Below are 23,067 nucleotides of genomic sequence, written 5' to 3' on the forward strand. Positions count from 1 at the left end.
TGGAAAGACATGCACAGTTCCCCAACCAGCATAAGCCGGAGAAAGCGAAGGTCCTTGCAGCCCTGTGAGCTGGGAAGTTCTTGCTGAGGCAGCCGGATGCAGGACTTGTAGTCCCAGGAGGAAACACTTGCTGAGTCCTCCGTGGGAGATGAGGGTGAGGTCAAGGTCATCCCTCACCCCCAGGACAGCCCTGGTGAATGACTATGGACTATGGGGAATTGCCTTCCATCCCTAATTTAATGGACAGATTGACTGTTTGTTTGGGAACATACCACCGTGTAGTGGAACTGGCGGATGTTTGCTTTTGTGTCCTGACTGGCCGCCATCGAGAATATGTAAGTACCTTGACTGTGAGCCGCTGTTGTTCCAGCACGGTACCCTGAGAGGCCCTGGCTGTGTCCAGGAAGTCTGGCTGTGTCCAGAGAGAGTGGCAGTGCCCTGAGAGCCCTGGCTGAGTCCAGGAAGTCTGGCTGTGTCCAGAGAGAGTGGCAGTGCCCTGAGAGCCCTGGCTGTGCCTGGGGAGACTAGTGGTACCCTAAGAAGCCCAGGAAGTCTGGCTGTGCCCAGAAGTACTTGTGGTGCCCTGAGAAACCCTGGCTGTGTCCAGAGAGCCTGGCTGTGTCCAGGATATTGCATTCACCTCCAGGCTCCTCGCACAGGGACCCTCGCGGAAGACGCTTGTCACGTAGACTGTGAGGCGAGATCCTGTAGAGGTGGAGTGTGGGGACAGAGCCAGGAGTGCAGTTTCCAGGCTCTCGGCCTCATATAGAAAGGGGCTGGCTCGAGTAGTAAATGGCCATCAACTGTGATCAGATGGCCATCAGCTGTAACCCGTAAGCCATTGGCTACTAATATAATTGCTGTGGCTACGCTCACAGAAAAAAACGGGGGCTAGCAAGAGCGGATTGCAGAGAGGCGGATGCCGCCGGTAAGAATATAGTGGTATGACTCCTCTATCTATGGCTCCGTGGGTGTTCCTGTTTGGCCTCACCATGTCCTGCGTTCTTATGTAGGGAGTGGGACCAGAGACCCTGCAGGAGACCCCGCACAACAAACACCTACATGTATTTTACTAGTAAAAATAAAATAAAAAATTCAAACACTGACCTTCCAGGTAAAGGGAGTTACATTCGTGTAACACCTGGTTTTTCTCTGCCCTTTCTTAACTCTGCCCTGAACTGAGGAGGGCATGATTTAGTTGGCAAGTTTGGGGAAAATGAAGTGGGCATGCTCAGCTCATTCCTGTCCCCTTTCCTCTTTGGAATCCAGCCAGTACGAAGTGTGCTCTGGGGCAGGCTGCTTCTCCCACCCCTGACAAGGCAAGTCGACTTTGGACCAGAATTGTTGCAGCTTATTCTGCAGCTTACTGTTGGGAAACACTTCTTACTCTCATATGAAATGGCATCGTGCAACCCAGCTTTGTAAGGAATTAAGTAATAATTTGGCCTTCTTCTTCCATTCCTTTATCTTATTTCTTCATTTGGTTTGGACTCAGAAAAGGAGGGAGGGTGCTTTTTATTGGGTGCCCCTTCCGTGTTCCAACAGTTGATGCATTTGGCCAGAAAATTGATATGAAAGAAATCAGGAGCACAATTAAGGAGAAGTAAATGAACACACACAGAATGAGTGAGCCTTCTGGAGTGGCAGGGGATTGGCCTTGGTCCTGGGGTCTTGTTCTTCAGTGTGTGTACAGGGCATTTCAATCTTGGCAATATGGATAGGCTTCTATTGGGCCAGGTAGGCCTTTGTGGCGGAGCAGTTGGCTCTTAACAGCTGTGGCCTGGGGAAAAAGACCTTAGAAAAGCCACTCAGAGGCCGTAAGAGGGCCTGGCACGGGCACAGGGACCAGGAGAGGGCCTTGCAGGGGCCCGCAGGCTGAAGAGGATTTAATAAACAGTTAGAGCTGAGGCAAGGATTCAATTATAGGGAGAAATAAACAGTCTTTTCATATACTGTCCTTTCAGATATTAAAGGAGTGGGAAAATATTTGCTGTTTTTAAACCATGGGGCAGCTGGGTTCTCGGGACCACAGAGCATTAGTGAGAGATTAGTTTTCAATGTGCTACTGCTACGGCTAGGTGAGTAATGTGAAAAAAGAGCCCAAATTTTAATTCCTTTTTCACGTTATTTTGAACTTACTTTAAGGGCAAAAGAAGGCAGGATGGATGGACTGTTTGCATTCATGTGGCTCAAGGATTGTTCCCTTTCCTTGAACCCAAGACTACTAGAAACTGGTTACTTAAATGTGATGGAGAAACCCTCCGCAGGTGATAGTTTTCTTAGGCCTAAGGAATTCCACAGAGGGAGGCAGGGGAAACAGCCACGGTGGCACAGGGTAAAAATGCTCACTCGTTCTTGTGGGAGCTCTGTTACTGGACAGAGTTCACCATCGTTGCAGCGCTGCCTGGCAGGCACCAAAAGATCAAAGGGGACATAGGGATGAAAAAGCTTTGAATTCCTGGGTGGGAAAGCACAGCTCCGCAAATAAGGTCTGATGATGGAGGATGTTGCCATTGCACATTTCTAAACTTTGCAAGAAGGCAATGCCCCCTCAGGGGCTCTGCCTGAGATAAGAGACAGTATCCTGCGTAGAGCTTCATGGAAATGGTGACTACAGGGTGCCACGGTGCAGGAATTGCCCTGTAGCTAGCATAGATTTCTCCTAACTGGATTTTAATTCACAGGCGACAGATTCTGGATTCTTGGTATCAATCAATTGACATCTTGGTGAGGCTGTGGTCTCTACAACAGTCTTTGACCACACAAAGTCCTCTTAGCAACCCAAGTGACTAATTCTGTGTATGTTTTGCTTGGAGTACCTGCTAGGAATACACTTGTCTTATGAATATGGTGGGTGGAGAACTAGTACTAGAATCATTTTGCATGTTCTACTAAATCTATAGACTCTTTAGAGGGAGAGAGGAAAAAGGTACATTACAGACTTGTTGGTATTATTGTTTTCTAACTTGGAGAGTCTATGGAAACTGCCCCTATTCCACTGAGGTACAGCTTAAACTGCAGTTGCTGAAAGATCTCTGACTTTACCCAGGCGTTGAAATCCCCTCCAGCTGAAACAGAGCAGAATAAGAAGTTGGGGAAGATGAATTTTGGATTTTAACTTCCTTGAGTTTTAACTCACAAAAACAAGATAATTTTATTTTAAATGTTACTTTCCTTGAACTTTAATGTCTCGTGATTTTGATTTCATTTCTTGGATATTAATTTCTCCCTGGATATTTGATGAAGGGAAGAGGTTTATGTTAAACACTTTTTTTTCTGAGCATTACTGGCATTTTGTTATTGAGGTTTCATGTGCATATTAGTATTGAAATAGTGTACTTTTGTCATTTAATCTCATAGCTGGTCCTCTGATGCGCTATGTGGACAATATGGATAGGCATAATGAACATGGGTAATAGGAAAATGAATAAAATTTCAGCCTTGGATACAGAATGGCATTGAATGATTTAATTAATGCGTTATAGGGAACTATTTTGGAACCTTTCGGGAGCAAAATCTCCCTTGCTCACCAGTGTTCTGAGGAAGGTACAAAGTTGATTGATGTCACAGGGAAGGGTCGCCTCATGAAGGTGGAGTAGGACTACCTTATAGGCTACTGAGCTCCTCTCTTGAGGCTATCAGACACACCTCTGCTTGACGTGAGCTTAATAGCTAAATAAATGGTTTAGGAGAACAAGTATCAAGGGACTATTAGTGGGGAATCACTTTTAACCAATTCTTGATATTACTTTCTGTCAGAGCTGAGTAATGGTGCCCCAAACATGTCCACGTCCTAATTCCCAGAACCTGTGAAGACGTTACCTTATGTGGCAAAAAGAACGGTACAGATGTGATTAAGTCAAGGACCCTGAGTGGGGAGGTTATCCTGGGTTATCTGGTTGGCTTGCTGTGATCACAAGGGTCCTTAGAAGAGGGTCACAGGAGGAGTCCGAGTCACACAAGAAGATGATGTGGTGACAGAAGCAGAGATGGGAGTGATGAACCCTGGAGATGGAGGAAGGAACCACCACGCCCAGAAATACAGGTGACCCCTAGAAGCTGAACAAGGCAAGAAACCAGATTCTCCCTCAGAGCGTCCAGGAGGCACCAGCCCTATCTATCAATGCCTTGACTTTAGCTCGGTGAAATGGACTTTGGACCTCTGGCCTCCAGAACTATTAGAAAATAAATTTGTGTTATTTTAAAGTAACTATGCTTGTGGAAATTTGTTATAGTGGCAACAGGAAATGAATTCATCTTTCAAGTGAAGGAACTCGATTTAGTATATCTCCTGTGTTCTTGGAGGCAGTGATTTATCTGATTGGTGCATTTGAAACAATAAATTGAGCATGATGGGCTTGGTTTCATTCTCTTCTTCTTTGGGAGCCAGTCAGCCCCAGAAAGTGCAAATGCTACTTCTTGTAGGGCAGGATAATACCCCTGTGATGAGACCTGCCTCAGTCGGTGCTGCTGGGCGTGGCTGGTTACGTTTATGTAATTGTGTGGTTCAGTATCAGACAGCTCACTTGGCTTTCATGCGAAGCTAACTCTCCCGAGGCTTTTATCAGGATAAGTGGATATTGTGGTCTCCACTGACCACATCTTTGTTTTATGTCTCTCTTTGTACATAACCCAAATATGGCAAAAAGGTGCATTTGAAGATCCAGTAGTCCCCTTATCTGTGGTTTTACTTTCATGGTTTTGGTTACCTGCAGTCAACCGCAGTCCAAAAAATATTAAATAGAAAATTCCAGAAATCACAATTCTTTTTCATAACCAACAGATAAACAAATTCTTTTCATAACCAACAGATAAACAAAAAGTTTTAAACTGTGTCGTTCTGAGCATGATGAAATCTTGAGCCATCCCAGTCTTCGTCCTGTCTGGGATGTGAATCATCCCTTTGCCCAGGGTGTCCATGCTATAGATAACTACCCATCCGTTAGTGCCTTAGCAGCTGTCTGGATTGACTGCCGTGATATCCCAGTGCTTGTGTTCAAGTGACCCTTATTAATGCCACATTGACATAACTTTTATTATAGTGTATTGTTATCATTGTTCTATTTCTTGTTATCGTTGTTAATCTCTTACTGTGCCTATTTTATAAATTAAACTTGATCATAAGTTTGTATGCATATGAAAAAACTTAGTATATATAGATAGGGTTCAGTACTATCCACAGTTTCAGGCATCCACTTGGGGTCTTGGAATGTATCTTCTGTGGATATGGGGGGCTACTATAATCAAGGAAAAATTCCTGGGGCCAGCCCGGTGGCTCAGGCGGTTGAAGCTCTGTGCTCCTAACTCCAAAGGCTGCCGGTTCGATTCCCACATGGGCCAGTGGGCTCTCAACCACAAGGCTGCCAGTTCAATTCCTCGAGTCCCGCAAGGGATGGTGGGCTCTGCCCCCTGCAACTAAGATTGAACAGGGCACCTTGAGCTGAGCTGCCGCTGAGATCCCGGATGGCTCAGTTGGTTGCAGCGCATCCTCTCAACCACAAGGTTGCCGGTTCAACTTCTGCAAGGGATGGTGGGCTGCAGCCCCTGCAACTAGCAATGGCAACTGGACCTGGAGCTGGGCTGCACCCTCCATAACTAAGATTGAAGGGACAACAACTTGACTTGGAAAAAAGTCCTGAAAGTACACACTGTTCCCCAATAAAGTCCTGTTCCCCTTCCCCAATAAAATCTTAAAAAAAAAAAAAGTAATTCCCATCCTATCCGAGCCATTCCAGAGCACAGAATAAAATGCAAAGCTGTGTGATTCCTTTCATATGCTTGGCTTATCTCTGATACTGGGACAAGGACAGCACAAGAAAAAAAAAACAGGCCCAATCCCATATAGGAACAGAGAAGAACTGATCAGTCACTCAATAAGTACATTTAATTTAGACATTCTGAAAGAGGAACGCATCATGGCAAATTGCAATTTATCTTAGAATGCAAGAAGAATCTAAAATAACATTATTACCTAAACATGAACAGATTTATTCAACAAATGTTTATGGAGCTTTTATTACATGCCAGGTACTCTTCTGGGACATGGGAAAACAGCAGTAAACCAATAACTTTTAAAAAAATGTTTAAATTAACTTTACTTACAAAACACAAGACATATCATAAGAATCACAATTCTGTAAATCTTCCACTTGAGTAAAGATATAATCACTTAAGTAATAGCAATTCCCTAAACTAAAAATGAGCAACAATTCAAAATTAATTTTGCAAAGAGATTTAAAAAAAAAATCTCTTGTTCAGTAGGAGGTTTCATTGAAAGCTGAATCAACCCTGAAGAGAACCCACCATGTCAAGATATAGGGATGATAGAGTGAAATAGTACATGGTAGAATAAAAGGAGGTAAACATTTTGGTGGATAGATATTTCTCTTTGTGCTAAAGGATGCGGTAGGCCAGGGAAAAATTCTTTGGTGGAAAGGATTCTGGGATCGTCCATGCTTTCTGGAGAAGCAGGAGGGAGAAGAGGCCTCCTTGGATCCACCAACAAAGGACCATGACCTGGAGAATGAGGCACATGCTATTAATTATATGTGTCAATGTTGCTAGGCTATGATGCCCAGTTGTTTGCTCAAACACTAGTCTAGATGTTGCTATGAAGATATTTTTTTATGATGTGATCTACATTTAAATCAATAGACTTTGAGTAAAGCAGATCATTCTCTATCATGTAGGTGGGTCTCATCCAATCAGGTGAAGGCCTTGAAAGCACAGACAAGTTTTCCAAAGAATTGTCTACTCCTGTCTGAATTTCTGGCCTGAAAATTGCACTCAAAATTGCAACATTAACTCTTCCCTGAATGTCTAGGCTGCCAGCCTGCTTTGCAAATTTCAGACCTGCCAGCCCTACAATCGTATGAGCCAATTATTTAAAAGCAATCTTTCTCTCTCTATTTATAGGTTCTGTTTCTCTGGACAATCCCAACTAATACAAGGCAGAAGAACAAAGTCTGAGAGCGAAGAGGAGACTCTGAATGGAGAGGTGTGAAAAGCTCTCCTCTCAGATGAAGCTGACCCTGTGGTGAAGAGCTATCCAGTAGAATATGCTACCAGCTGAACAAGTCCAAGTGAGTGCATGGATTTAGATTTCTGTTCTAGAGCTTTTCCCTTTCTTATAATGCCAGCAGTCGATTTTCTTTTTCTCCCCGATTCTTTTCTATCAAATCTGTTTTATCACAGAATACAGAATTGGACCTGTATGGCTTCTCTTCAACAGCTTCCAGATTTGCTGCTCCCCATGACTCTTTATGAAGGCTGGCATCTTTTCAGGATAACTCTAGACACTATCAATTTCTTACTGAGGTTAATCTTTTTAAGAATGTTTACATTTTCCATCAATTCGTTTATTAAGTCATATAGTGAGCCTCCCCTCCTTCTTCTACAGTTGCTTTCTGTACAGTTTTGTGGTATATTTTTTATTGTGGTAAAATACACATAACATCAAATTTAGCATTTTGTACAGCTCCATGGCGTTAGGCATATTAATGACATGGTACAACGTTTTATAAGCCTGACTTCACTCTGATACCAAGGGGGACAAGAACAGCACAAGAAAAGGAACAAGAAAATTTGTAGAGCAGACTGGCAGGCTAGAAATGCAAGGAAAAGTTGATGTCGAAATTTTGAATGTGAAATTGGCCAGCTGGAAACTCAGGCAGGAGTGGACATGGCAATCTTGAGGCAGGTTTGCTTTTTCTTTGGAAAACTTCAGTCTTTGGTTTTAAGGTCTTCGACCCACATTATGGAGAATAATCTGCTTTACTCAGAGTCTATTGATTGAAATGTAAACCACATCTATCCATTTCCATAATGTTTTCCTCATCCCAAACAGGAGCTCTATACCCATTAAACAGAAGTTCCCTGTTTCTTCCTCCGAATAGCCCCTGGTAACCACTATTCTACTTTCTTTCTATGAATTTGTCTAGTCAAGATACCTCATTTAAAAGGAATCATACAGCATTTGCCTTTCTACAGCTGCTTTTTAACTGAGTAAAAACTTCTCCAAAACAAGATAACTATTGAAAAAAAATCCAGTAATTGTTGCCCACACCATCAGCTCCAAGGAAATTCGAAGAGATTGGAACCTGAACTCATATTTCCAGGCAACAAGGCCACGGTTTTGTAAACTTCTCCAGGAGAAGCCTGAAGCTCAGTTTTGAGGCAGTCTTCAGCCCCTTGGTGGAGCCCATGTCCACCACAGACCTGACTCTGGTGGCCATGGGCCCACTGAACCATGACAGACTTCCTAGAGCTCTGCACCACGTTCAGCCAAGCCAAACCTGCACTGTCGTCTGGCACAGCCTGTGGGTGGGGCGGGCACAGGGCTCAGAGAGGCTCAGTGAAGAATTAGCCCTGGGCTCCAGCTTCTCACCCATGCTTTCAATACTAATGATTTACTTCACTTTTTACTGAAAAATAAAGCACAAATTAGAAAACTGCACAGGACAAATTATTATGAGAACGTATTTGTAACCACCACCCAGGTCAAGAAGTAGAATCTTGTTAGCCACCCCAGAAGCCCCTCTGTGTGTCCTATTCCCCATGTCAACTCTCTTCCTTCCCCCAAAGTAACCACTCTCTTGACTTTCTTGAACCACTTTATAGAGATGCAATTCACACACCATACAATTCACTTAGTTAAAGAATATAATTCAATGGTTTTAGTGTATTCACAGAGTTGTGCAAATATCTCCTGCCTTTTATAGCTCTTCCTTTGCTCCCAGTGGTAAAGTTCATAGAAGAAAGGCAGGATAAATCCTTGCTCTGTCCTTTTATTTACCAGTTTCCAGGCTATTGCATTAGTTTCCTTCTATTCTCCAAAAGTGACCAGCTAGTTGGGGGGTGAGGGGAAGGTTTGTTTTCTGGATTAAAAAAAAACCAACATTATGAACTCATAGTTTTATATATGTTTGATGGATTTCAATTCATTGCAGTCATTTTCCTTGGTGAAGCTCTAATTGTCCCGCTATCTACCCAGCATTGCCTCCTGGGTCGCTTTGACACAACTCTAGTTGTTTTGGATAACTTCCTTGCTATCTGGTGTGATGAGCTGATATAAAGCCTATCACAGCCTTTAGCAATTTAAACAATGTGATATTGATGTAGGAATGGACAAATAAATTAATAGAAATATGGGGACTTAGTAAGTCATAAGGTTATGCGGTGGACGTCTGTTTTGTTTTGTTTTTTGCTGTCAGCACTTATTGTACTTTCCACAAGGAATAGTTTTCCAGAATTTATTTTGGATACCACACCCCATTCATTCAGTTTACTGAGAGGGACTGACCCATCATTAGCTCTAGTTGCTGCCTCAATCAACTTAAACCAATCAGCATATCCAGTCAGCCTGTCCACAGTGACCAGTTTAGAGATGGGCATGACCAGAGTCCATGAAAGACAAGAAGATGGGGCTTCTGGGAAAGATGTTGGGATAGTTGGCCTTCCGTTTGGAAGAAGATACTAAATTTCTACTTCTTACTATTCACAAATACTAATTGAAGTGGTATTAAGAGCCTAGAAGAGTCTATTATTATTGTTATTAGAAGACACAGAAAGGCAAAAAGCCACATTGATAGATTCATAATTTGGATACATGATGTGAGGACCACAAAACACCAGGAGTAAAATTAAAGCAAACTGAACGGAAGGAAAAGAAAATATTTGCTACATATGTAACAAGAATTAGTATCTATATCATAGTAAACCTTCTATATGTGGATAAGAGAAAAAAGCAACACAATAGAAATTTGGGCAAAAGATATGAGCAAATAATCCATATAGGAAGATATGGGCCCCAAACCACTGTAAGCATCTGAAAAATGCTCAACCTCACGATTAAGGAAGTGCATTTTAAAACTGCAGCACAATATTCCATAGTAAGGATACACTCAAGTTTAATCATTTCCCTACGGATGAAAATTTAGACGATTAATTTATTATATATGGTGCTCAATGCACATCTCTATTTGCCTCCTTGAACCCATCCTCATTTTTGAGATATTTAGCCTTGTAAACTTAAATCTACAGTGTGATAGCCAACATCTTGGTTTCTGGGCCCCAAAGAGAAGTTATATAGTATGTGGATGTATTCTGAAACTTACCATCAGAATGTTTTTTGGATTTTTTTGCTTACTCACGTGCTTAATCTAGTATACTTATGGACTACTGAAACTTTTTCTGGTCAGATTAGTTCAAATAGCCAGAAATTGTTCTCTTTCCTTGAAATAAAGCTGATTGAAGGATTACATTGTCTGAATAGCTGTAGGATTCAGCAATTCCCTTATAAAGACTTACTGTATTTTTTTTAAAAAAATCCATGATTTCTTTGGATTAATGGTCTAACGTGCATGTTTTACCGGAGCTTTACTTTTTTTGTTTTTTAAAACCGGAGCCTCACTTAGCTATAGCGTGTTTGTTGCTCATTAGGTGTAAGTATATTCCAGGGAAAGGAAACTGTTGACTCTCTGCCTAGGAGGGAGAGAAAATATTTCTCAAATTCAGAATATGTATGCCATTTATCAAGTTCAAAACATGTAACATCCCAATTTTAGGCCTCTCTCCTACAGAAAGTACCAAGTGTGTACACACACACACACACACACATACCCAACGCAAGGAGGTTCAACGTAGCATTGTTTCTAATAAACAAGTCAATTGAAAACATGACAACTGTCCATCAATAATGGAGAGGATAAATCAACTGAGACCTCTCAGTACATTGAGTGACAGCTACGAGTCTCACCTTGGAAAAATGTCTGTATAAGAAAGGGTCCTGGCAGGAAAAAGAACTCACCCCAGGTGTTTCAGGTGAAGAGATTTAAGGAAAAGTTTCCTTACAAGAGGTGCAGCAGTGTTAAGCCAACAAAGAGGAGATGGGGAAGTACCTACAGATCTGCAATGGAGGAGAGCTATTACCATTCCTACAGCTTACAGTACATGGGAGAGGGCATTTGTAAACTGGAGCCCAGTGAAACTTGAAACCATAGAGTCAGGCCATCCAGTGGAACTATAGCCAAAGAGGGATACAGTTACTGCAAAAGACGGAGCTGAAGTGAGGGGAAAACAGGAAAGGAATACTCTGACTTCTTTCCTCTCATGCTCCAGTCTCTTGCTGGTGCTTCCCATTGGCTGAACCCAATCGAAAGCGTCCGGACAGGGAGCCTGAGTGAGGCGGTCCCCAGGAGGAAGCCTGCTGGGGCACAGAGCAGGCCAGACAGAAAGGGCAGAAAATGATCTATGGGGATAGAATCGCAGACGCAGGACTCAAGTGCCATGTTTTCATTCTATACATAGAGATCTACCTTATAGAAACCACTTTCCTGTTTTTTCAAAGGTCATTTAAACATTTTTTTTTTTTTTAGCATAGAAAGTAAAGGCAGAAATAAATTTTACAGTGCTAAATTTGTAAGGAAAAAGGGTGGACTGCAAAAGTTGTTTTCTCACCTAATTCAAAAGCAAGTAGAGTTGAAAACCCAATAAAGAAACCATTTGTTAGAAAAAAAAGCAACAACAAATAACTAGGGCAATAACAATCAACTTTCAGGGTGTTGGAAGATACACCCTTGCTTCACTATAATGTTTAATGTGAAATGACTGAATTCTTCTATTAAAAATAGGCTTTCAGCAAAGTTGAAAAAAAAAAGAAAAGAAAACCAATATTCACCATTCTCTTGCCTGGAAGAGACACACTAAAAATGAAACTGTTCAAGTTGTCTAAAAGTTGAGGGAGGGCTTAAGGCTTATTATGGCTCTGTATGTACGAAACAAGCAGATGTTATAATCCAGGTTGCAGTGATTGTTGTATATTTCTGAGAACTTGCGAGATAATGACTAAGCGTGGGAAAGGGAGAGACAAAGGTGATAGTTTCCTGGTGTCCGGGGAGATAAAAGAATCTTCATGGCTAGCAGAGGGGTGTGGAGTCAGCTGTAGTCTCTCTGGCACCAGAGGAAAAGGCGTATGGTAAAGAAGATACGCTGTAATAAGGCCCATGGGGCCAACGCTTCTACATTAATGATGTGATGTATGTTTCACCCACATCATCCCAGGTGTTCTGGTGTGCAGGTGTGCATACCTGTGGAGGAGGAGGAAGAGGAACAAACTTCAACTGACTTCAGTTGATCACATTGGGAGACTGAGGCAATTGAAGAGTTACCAGTGTCAGCTTTGCCCAAAAGAATAAGCAAGTAAGACTATATTTTTTTCCCCAGAAAAAGAAAAACGGTGATAAAGTCTCCCTTTAAAAATAAAAATCCCTTTATGAAGCAGTAATTTTCAAAATTATATCCTGCTGAACTAAAACCAGGTACATTGATCAGTGAAAGAGAATAACATTTCTAGAAGTAGGTGTAAACAATGGTAACAAATCAATATGACAAAGACAACAATAATACATCTATAAAAGAGCATATTGCTATTTTATAAAAATGATCAACCTGGAGAAGAATTAGCTACACTCCCACCATGCACTATAATAAACTTCAGGTGGGTCAAATTAGATTGAGAGGTTTATTGTGGATGTTTTCTTTTCCTTTTCCTTTTTTTCCCCTGAGCCTCAGTTTTCCTCGCCCTAATATGCCCACCCCCCCACCATAATTTCCTAATGTGAAATGCCTTCTCCCTGACTATATGTAGTATTGGTGGGAGGGTGAAGTTCTGGTACCATCTTTAATTTGGAAGAAGGTGATTCACGCCCTTCCTTTTTTTATCCAGTAGTCAGGGGCTGGGCACGTGACCTAAGCTCAGCCAACCCTGTGGTCAGTCCTAGAACTTTGATTTTTAAGCTGATGCAAGGACGGGAAAGAACAGTGGTTGGTCATTGGAATCTAAACAGGCTCTTCCAACTACAAAACAGCTGCTACCCTCCTATCTTTGGTTCTCCAGAATTCCTTGGTCCCTTCCCATTCTCAACCATGTTCCCCCAGAATCATAGCAATAGTTTGTTTATACTAGCCAGAGTGAGATTCTTTCTACATTCATACGGGGGCACCAAAGAAATAACTGAGGAGGAAGAGAGTATATGAGATGATTGGTGCTTTCACATTCACCTTGGAATATCTCCCCTCTAAGGAAAGCACTCTGATAGATGGTCTGATGATTTGCATTTCTTCCTCTTGCCTCCCCCATGAGAGGAGTACACTTTTCTATCCCATTGGTGTTGGCGTGGCCGCATGACTTGATTGAACATAGAATATAAGTGGATATGATGGGTACCATGTCTGAGCAGAAGCTTTAAGTATGATTTGCCAATTTTGCTTCTAAAATATGTATTTTATTTTATCTACTCCGTTCTTATACCAAATTGCCAACACTGTCCTAGTCCATGACAATCTCGTTCATTTACTTCAGTAGCCTCCTAACTCTTCTCCTGGCTTTTAGCTGTGTACCTTGAAAATCCATCCTTCATACAACTGTTAGCGATGTCAAATCTAACCCTGTAAGGTCATAGATTAAAAGCCTTCAATGGCTCCCTCTCCCCTACGTGGCATTTCAGAACCATCACGACTTGCCTCCTACATACCCCTTCAGCCTCTTCCTTAGACAGTCCCCCAGTGTCCCACTTTGTGCTCAGCAGTACTAAACTGCCGGAAGCATCCTGGACACTCCACCGTGCCTTTGTCCATTCTGTTCATTTAGCTAGCCTTCCTCAGCCTCCTAAATTTTGTCCAAATAATTGCTATTCAATTCTCAAGGTTCAGCTCAGTATCACTGCTTCCAGAAATTCTTCCCCAGTACTTCGTGGGTATGCACTTTCCCTGGGCTTCTTTGGTACACATACCTTTGGCACTTTCCATATTGACTTGAAATGATTTGTTCTGCATCTTTCTCTCCAATAGATTGTCATCTCCTGGAGGGCAGGGATGGTATCTTATTCAGCTTTTTATCCTTAGAATGTAGGATAACGTCTGGCACACAGTAGGTACTCACTACATACTTGTGGAGCTGGAATAAACCAAACAAAACTTTGAGCAGTCTCACAGACTGCAGCTGAGATTATTACAAAGCTAATGACATTATAAATTGGTTTTTCTGGAAAGCAACATAGCAACATGGAACAAAACCCACGAAAATATTCATTCTCCTTCTCCTGGTATTTTCCCCATTTGTGAATATTTCCCCAAAGAAATAATCCACAGGGGGGAAATTTACACAGATGTTCCTGGCAACTCAAGTTATAATAGTGAAAAAACTGGCAGCAATCCAACTGTCTAATATGGAAATGACTAAGCAAACAATAGGATTATTACATAGCTATTAAAAATGACAAGAGGTGAGGACTGTGTCAACATAGAGAAGTGTGTATCTGCAGGAACGTTAAGTGGAAAAAAGAACACAGAGCAATGTTTAAACACCAGTGGTTAAGGATGTATGTGTACATTAACAAAGATTGTAGGCCAATCTGGAGAAAAGAAAATGGCTGGAGTTCAGTGTTCCCTGGGTTTTATTTTTCCTGTGCAATTCTATGTGTTTATGACAATAATAGTTCAGATGTCATGCGATGTAGATATCCTGAAAGTCCTCTGCAGAATAATGGCTGTAAGTTTCCTACCAGATTGTATAGTACAAGAGATAATTTCACGCCAAATTCTCATCAAATTTTTATGAAAATAATGACATTTCTTCAAGAGAACAAAGTGCTTTTCTTTAGCTTAATTCAATAAGCAATTTTGAGAGCTTAAGTATGTGCTGGAATACTTAAAGTTTCATGAAATTGACAAAACCATGGGCAAAATCCTCAGATGGATATGTGTTATTACTTTAACTTTTTATTTTTTTGAGTAATTGTACACATTAGGATCTATTACAAAGGAAAGTCTCAAAGACCTTTGGCCTAAACCTCACATTCATAAATTGTCTTGATTTTGCTCTTTTGATGTTGTCTCCTAAAAGGGTTCTATGGATAATCACTGAGCTATATTGATAAACATTAAAAGGAAAAAGTCATTGTCATATAACTCTAAACTTGTATCACATTGCCACTATATGACACATAATTCATTATTACACTATGAATTAGTATTTTATAAACACTGTGGTTATCTTGTCAATAGCAAAATACTGACATTGCAAGATATACACATATTACATTGCAATTAAAAGAATTAAACCATAATTTTTTATATCTTGTTTTAGAATTTCTTCATTTTTTTGTTAATTCACCAAGAGCCTCAAAATATGGACATGGCCCAGGCCTCTCTGGATCTCTAGGAGGTCCTGATCATGATTATCTCTTCATCTTTAAAATGTAATAGTATTAACCAGGGACTCAAAATGAATGCATTGTTAATAACTTAACTGTATGAACACCTAACTAACAAACTGCTGTCTACTAGCCCTGCTGTTGCTGCTGCTGTGTAACTAGTGGTCAGAAAATTCACAGCTTCTAGAGCAGTGGTTCACCACCCCAGATGCAGGTCAGAATCGCACCTACATTTGCCCAGGCACCACACCAGACCTCCTGATTCAGCCTCACCAGGCCTGGAGTCTGGAGATCCCTGTGCTTAAAAAAGCTCTCTTCCTCTCATCTTTGTTGCACTGTATTTCCTGTGGATCCAGGACTCAAAATTCAAGCTGATACTGTTAATTGCATGGGTTAGCTGCATCCTGGATTTAATAACTCTGAAGGTTAATCTGAGGGTCACCCACCATTTTCAGTGTAGTCTTTCTTAGGTAATGTATTACAAGTGCCCCAAAAAGCAAATTAGAAAAGAAGTTTGAGGATGCTGTCTGTAGACTTTCTTTGTGTTTTATTTTTTGGTGTGTGTGTGTGTGTATGTGTGTGTAGGGGGGAACTGCCCACATAAAACTTTTGATTAAACTATCTTCAGTTATTCTTCAAATTTCTTATTGTGCTTAAATAGATGAAAGTAAATAAATGCTGTCAAAAGTGTCATGTTTGTGTCCATTTTTGTAAATAATGCGAAGTACCAAGTTTTACAGTCCATAAAATTTCAACTAGCGCACACTGTCAAATGACTGGATTCTTTTTGCTCCATAGAGAAACAAATATGAAGCAAATTGGTATACAACACAGAGAAAAACAAATTCCTCAGGATATGGGCTGAGGTGAGTATACGTGCTGTCCATTCTCCTATACCTTCTACTTTCTCATCCTAGCTCTGTTCTATGATTACTGATGCTAAAAATGATGACCCTCTCTGTATCCCAGCAAATGCCTCATCCATGAAATAAAGATTTAATTGTATCCATCTAAACTCAACGTACACATGTCCGGGGAAGTTGGAAGAGCCTTTGGGAACCGAAGAATCAGGGTACGGTCCCTCCTGACCCACAGCCTCCCCACCCTCAGTTCTGGCTTACTTCCCATTTGGAGTGATGATGTCTGTGGGGACAGAGAAAGATATTTTCCCACCTCTTACCTCAAAAGTGCAGGTAGATATTGAAGGCATCTTGACTAAGGTTACATTTATTCTTTGAGGAGTTATAACCAGAACATTTGGACTTGGACCAAATTCAGAAAAATCAGGTTCAAAAGGACCATGGTTGTGAGTAGTAGCAAATGGCCTGTGTTGATAAATACAAAGTACAGTTATAAAGGTGGGGAAGTTAATTGTGTTTCAGAAAGATATGGCTGTTAAGACTTTCCAGGTGAACCAGAGAGTTGAGACAATAATTATTTAAGTGAGAAACCAATTTGGCCTTCCTTATTTGAAAGTAGTGTTAAAAGGATGATGTATTTGGGATCCTGTGGTCAGAGACTTCCAGGCTGAGCTCCAGCTACCTATGTGTATACCCCAGAAAGCATTCCACAAATGCTATACTCCTTTTTCCCTCCTGAATTATTCAGAGAACTGCCCACGCTTCACTAACCTGGGGATAGAATCCATTCATTTAACTGTTGCATGGGCTACAATTGTTACCTCAAATGAAAACCTGGGAAGGCGAATCCCGGCTGCTGTTGAAAGTGTATAATTAGCTCCCTGTGCAGCCTGACCCCACAGATTTTTCTGACGTATTTGGCCTGCAGTGTGCCCTTTCTGTGACCTCCAACATCTTCTCTCAGCTGGAGATGCCCCAATCTGCACGCAGCACTTCCTGTGGGTGTGGCCTTTCTGGGTTTTTTAAGGCTTCATGCTGATTGGATCACATGTTTCAACCACTCAAAGATTCACAATGCTTTTTAAAATACAGGAGTGGACTTAAGTAACTATATCAAACATAAGAGTTGTCCCCGCACATCCCCCTTTCCCCTTTTCTTAAAAAAAAAATGACTTTATAATGGTGGCCTCTCAAGAAACACTATAATTGGTCAGCCTGGGGTGCCTTTGATGCCCTCCCAAATAACGTCATTAGCTATTCTCAGGAGAGGAAAGGCAGGGTATACCCCCTGGGAGAATGACAACACTTGTTTCAAGTTGGGGAAGAGCCTGCAGTTCTTTTCCTGCATTTGGGGGAAAGCAAACACACAATGTTCATTTCCTAAATACGGGATGTGCTGTGTGCTTGGCAGGTCATTTTCCACCATGTCACATCCTTCTGGATGAAGGCAGCAGGAGTCAGGACAGGAAATGGCAAATTCTCAGAATGAGACAAGGCTTTCCCAGGGCAGTCATTGGTTCTCTGAAACTATAAAACATGCTCATCCAGAAACAGCCTCAGATTTCTCTTTCCTGGAGATAGCCAAAAGTGAGTGGTAAGTGGGGAGCCTAAAGGGATACTATCTGAAAAATAGCTATTGGACTTGTAATACTGGGTTATATATGTACATATATCCTTGGTCCATTATGTATTTTGAGTGACTTTTTCTCATTTTGCTAAGAGATGTCTTTACTTGGAAATTTATTACTGGTGGGTGGAATTATGTAGGCATGCAAGTAAAATTAAGATCTAGGAGTCAGGAGACCAAGATTCTAGACTGGGCTCTGTGAAAAATCAACTGCATCTAAAACTGGTCTGTGTTTTAATTTCCTCATCTTTCAAGTGAGAATAATTTCTGCTCTGATATCTCACAAGATTGAAATGCTCTATTTCCATGGCTTATTTGCCACTTTTAAGAAGTTCCTATTAATGATAAGTACAGTAGATATGAAGATGGGAATTTTTGGCAACTAGGAAGGATGTACTTTTACCCAAGGATATATAGTTTTCTTCGTTAGTCATCTGCGATTGGCTTCAATCGAACTTGGTACAAGGTAGCCCTCAATGAGTTGTTAAAAAAATTTGAGGCACTTTATTTTATTCAACTGTTACTCATTTTTAAAAGGAAGCTTTCTTAATAAAGAAAATTTAATAAATAAAATTTCTTAATTTCTTTCTTAATAAAGACAGTGATATTCATTTAATATAATTTAGTTTTAATTATGCACCCACCAAAGAATGAGACCTGATGAGCTTGAGTTTGAATAAACAGTGCAAACCACATTTTAGGCTTAATTCTGAGATAAGAACCTGGAAGAGTAACAGGTAGAAAGGTTGCTTCAGGCAAGCATCTAACTTAGAAAGGTTAGTTTCTTACACTTGATAGACAATGAGTTTTGAGGTTTTGGTGACTTATCTTTTTCACTCATCAGAGAGGGGGAAAAACTGTATTGCAGAACTGTTAAGATCCAAGTCTTCATGTCACAAAAGGACTTTGCAAACGGGTGCAACCTACCACTTGTTGTGTTACGTTTCAAATAGGGCGGAGGCCTGAGTATTGCAGTAGCTTTCTAACACCACCACTCGCTCCGTCCTGAGTTTACATCTTATTTAACCTATAGTGAATAACGTCCATGCTTAGCGTTCTCTGCGAGAAAAGCAGAGGATAGCGTTATTCTTGTGTGCACACGTGGATTTCAGGTCCTGACAATTTGTGACAGTTGTCCCAGCTTACAGAACTGATCTTTGAGAACTTGACACATGACTCACTGGAAAATGACCCGTTTCCCCTTGTGTGCAAGTAGCTGTTGTATGTAACTTTCGCCAACTCCCCGCTGGCGCTGGCGTAGGCGACCCGCGGGGGGGAGCCACCCTGAGGCACGGCGACTGCGGGCTAACTGCGTGTCTGTGTCCCTGCAGGGCATGGCGGGGCCGGCGGCCTGGGAGCTGCAGGGCGCCGACGCGCTGCGGCGCTTCCACGGCCTGTTGCTGGACCGCCGGGGCCGACTGCACGGCCAGCTGCTGCGCCTGCGCGAGGTGGCCCGGCGCCTCCAGCACCTCCGCAGGCGCTCCCTGGTGGCCAACGTGGCGGGCAGCTCGCTGAGCGCGGTGGGCGCCGTCACCGCCATCGTGGGGCTCTCGCTCAGCCCGGTCACGCTGGGGGCCTCGCTCCTGGCATCGGCTGTGGGGCTGGGGGTGGCCACCGCCGGAGGGGCAGTCACCATCACGTCTGACCTCTCCCTGATCTTCTGCAACTCCCGGGAGGTGCGGAGGGTGCAGGAGATCGCCGCCACCTGCCAGGACCAGATGCGTGAGATCCTGAGCTGCCTCGAGTTCTTCTGCCGCTGGCAGGGCTGCGGGGACCGCCAGCTGCTGCAGTGCGGCAGGAACGCCTCCATCGCGCTGTACAACTCCGTCTACTTCATTGTCTTCTTCGGCTCACGTGGCTTCCTCATCCCCAGGCAGGCCGAGGGGGCCACCAAGGTGAGCCAGGCCGTGCTGAAGGCCAAGATTCAGAAACTGGCAGAGAGCCTGGAGTCCTGCACGGGGGCTCTGGATGAACTCAGTGAGCAGCTGGAGTCCAGAGTGCAGTTCTGCACGAAGTCCGGCCGTGGCCACCACCTAAAGACCTCTGCTGACCAGCTCTCAGCGCTGGTTTTCTGAGAACATCCTTTCCCCTAATGACCCAGGCCAGAAACCATCCCCGTGGGATGCTCCAGATTTGTAGGTCCCCCAGGAAAACACCAAGCTGCGTTAGGAGCTGAATGCAAAGGATGAGAAAAACTTTTCTTGAAGTGTGTGTATGGGGGGGCGGGGGAGAGGTCCTCACGTCCCTACTTTTCCCATCACTGTGACATCCTGCCTGGGGTTGAGTGCTAGGGACTTTTTACTTGCCCTATGCTAGTAGGATATGGGACCTGAAAACTAGTTTTCCTGTATCAAAACCATTCCGGCTTCACATCATTGGGCACTCGTGTTTTACGTTCTCGTGTGGCCCCTGCCCCCTGCCCCCGTGCCCTTGGTTTGAGCCCAGGCTGCAGAGGCTGTGCAGACATGACCAAGTCCTGATCCTCTCCAAGCCCGCTAGGCTCTGAGGTCCACTGAATGCCTGTGAAAGGAGATATTAACTTTAAAACCTCTCTCCTAGAGTTTCTGAGTACGAAAACCTCCAGAGTCCAGAGCAAGCAATCTCTGAACAGTGTAGGGAGGGTTCAGGACCCATGAAAGGCCTCTTCTGCTGGCATGCTGTCCCCCCTTCTCAGCTTATCCACTCACAGGTCCAGCCTAGGGATAGAGTGGACCTCCCTGGATGGCTTCATATCCAGACCTCCAGGTTATCTGAGGTGGTAAACCAACCAAGCAGTCAACTAAGTGCTGTTCCCTTGCAGGAAGAAGCTGAGGAAAGGAAGATGAAGTGACTAATAGCCTCCTTTACTGACAGCGTAGTGTAGAGAAGAGAGCAATGCTGTTGAGTTGGACAGTCCTGGGTTTATTACAGACTTTTTCACTACTGTGTGATCTTAGTCACTTAATCTCTCTGAGACTTGGCTTCCTGGTCTGTAAAACAGATGTTAAAACCTCATCCTGTTGTATTATGTGAGATCAAGTGCCTAGTCCAATGTCCGGCTCACAAAGAATGGCCTCTGACAGCATTAGCATTACCTGGGAACTTGTTAGGAAGCCAGATTCTTGGGCTCAACCCCTCACTTACGGAACCAGAAACTGCAGGTGGGGCCCAGCAAACTGTATTTAAACAAGGCCACAGGGTGATTCTGATGCCTACTAAAGTTTGAAAACCACTGCAACAGATGTTAGTTTCTGATCCCCTCAGTGAGCGTTCACGAAGTCTCATGCCCTCTCTAGGAGCTCCATGGTCTTCAGAGTCATTCACTGAAGGTCAAGAACAGACTGGTTCCCAGAAGTAAAAGAAGAATGTGTGTGCACACTGGTCATTGCATCCTGAGGCACTTTCCCCTTCAGGTGAACTAAGGGATGTAACATAAAAGCCCTGTAGAGGGCAGTGTTGCCCGCTCATTGTGTTATAGAAACTGGTACAGAAAGGAATGTGAATTTACTGGAAATTGACCTTTATTATCTTCTCTGAAAACTGCCATGCCATGTGTTTTTTAATTTATTGGAAGTTTTTTATTTAACTACTGTTTATTATTTGCATTTAATTTTATTTAATCGTCACATTTAGAAAATAATAGGAATTGCAAGTTTCTGAATGGGAGACCACTGAGGCTCTTTTCAGATAAGGCTGAGTTTGACTTTCTGAGGCCAGGCATGAGCTGGAACTAGCATCGCTCTTCTGGAATAAGTCTCCTTTCCACGTGACGTAAATGGGGGAAGTCCTGAATAGAAAGACCAGGAGATGAGTTGAAGCTTCTAAGTGGAGGCTTGACTTCAGGGATACAGAAATGCAAGTATATTTAACTTGAAGGTACTTTGCCAATAGATAACACTTGACCTGAAAAGAGAACCTATTTAGTTCAGGGGGAAAAAACCCAATTAGGGGCATGTGAAGGAAGCACTTAGACCTTGGAAGCCTGATGTCCTGTGAAATCGTGTCTTATGGGTGATAGACAAAATAGCTTGTGTTATAGTGGCGATGTGTCATGTTTCACTTTGAGAAGTATAAGAAATCTGTAAGCCGTCTCTGAGAAAATACTTACAATTTCTTCAATTTCCATTCCTACCACGGTCATGTTGAAAGATATGTTGAAAAGTCTTTGGGACCACACACACAAAACTTGGCTGTATTATTTAATTATTTAATATGCTTTAAATTTTGCCAGTTTCCTTTCATGCTTCCCAATGATGGCAGTGTGTCTGAGGAAGTATGACTTCAGTCCTAGGGGAGGGGTTAGTAGTTCTATATTTTAATTTTTCCTATAAATTGCAACCAACCCTGCTTTATTTTGAAGTTGGTACTGGTTTCTTTTTAAACTGGTGTCATTTCCTAGACTGCCTTGCATTTTAGATCATCAGAATGTACTTCACATTGTCATTTAAGTTATGTCATAAAGGTACAACCACTCCTTAACTCCATCTTTTATTAATGCTTAAGTTAGAATTATATTCTTCCAATGCCTGAGCTGTTCCCTAGAAATAAACTGGGTACTTTGGGCAGCGGCAGCAAACATTTCCTGTCATTAGGATACTTGAGTGTCTCAAAGTCCTAAACTCCTGGAGTTATTTCAGTGGCCGATTTTATATCTAAGGAAGAGTGCTTTTGGGACATTTTGCACATAATAGGAGCTCAATAAGTGCATCTGAATAATTTAATGAACTGCTTAGCTATATTAATAGGAATTTATTGATAATGAAAAGCCATCTATCCTCTTACGTGTCTTTTATTAGCACTGGTGCCTCTACCAGGATTGGTGCGTCTTCTCGGGCCTAGAGACAAATATTTCTTTCTTTCTTTTGTGGGAATGTGAATAAGGCTTTTCCTTAAGGCTTTCATCCTATAAACAAACAGATTAAAATGGTATGTTGTAAAGGAAGAAGGGTATTTAGATCATAAGTGTATGTTAGACAAATGTCTGAGTTTGAGAAATAAATATGTTTGTACTAAAGGTTTAAGTGCTTCTGTTTGTTTCTGGGGTTTATAATTGTTTGGATTGTTTTCTTTCTCAATAAATGAGATTTATTTGGTTCTGCACTTCAAGGATTCAATAAAACTAGTTACATTGTGCTCTGTTTTAAAAAGTAATCCTTAGCAAATAGTTCTGATCTTAACTGCTTCTATGCATTTGCCCTCAGGCACCTGTCATTTCCAATATTGTAAATGTCAAAGTCAAAAATATTTACCGGGAGGTTAAAGAGAGAGAAGAGTGGTGTAGAAGCCACTCTAGATCAGATATGTCAAACAATCAGTTAACTTGATATATTTCTCATTCAATACCTTGGTGTGAAAAGAAAGTAGAGGGAATTGAGACATTAAGATGAAA

The 23,067-nt window shown here is 42.2% G+C and overlaps 1 protein-coding gene across 4 annotated transcripts in view; it reads left to right on the forward strand.

Moving 5' to 3' along the window:
* The window catches only part of APOLD1 (apolipoprotein L domain containing 1), a 43,522-nt gene extending 20,744 nt beyond the window's left edge, over positions 1-22,778 (forward strand). For 2 of the 4 annotated variants that reach the window (XM_081059896.1, XM_081059897.1), the window contains exons 2-4: positions 6,916-7,082; positions 16,011-16,078; positions 19,031-22,778. In XM_081059896.1, the coding sequence (XP_080916022.1) occupies positions 19,034-19,774 (741 nt within the window). In that variant the 5' untranslated portion in view covers positions 6,916-7,082; positions 16,011-16,078; positions 19,031-19,033 and the 3' untranslated portion in view covers positions 19,775-22,778. Of the gene's footprint in view, positions 1-6,915; positions 7,083-12,060; positions 12,199-16,010; positions 16,079-17,575; positions 17,660-19,030 lie in introns of those variants that run through there. The other 2 variants (XM_081059895.1, XM_081059898.1) reach the window with 2 other exon arrangements.
* Positions 22,779-23,067: the final 289 nt, after the last annotated feature.

The sequence above is a fragment of the Rhinolophus hipposideros genome (genome assembly GCF_964194185.1).
Source record: "Rhinolophus hipposideros genome assembly, chromosome: 9".
Taxonomy (NCBI): domain Eukaryota; kingdom Metazoa; phylum Chordata; class Mammalia; order Chiroptera; family Rhinolophidae; genus Rhinolophus; species Rhinolophus hipposideros.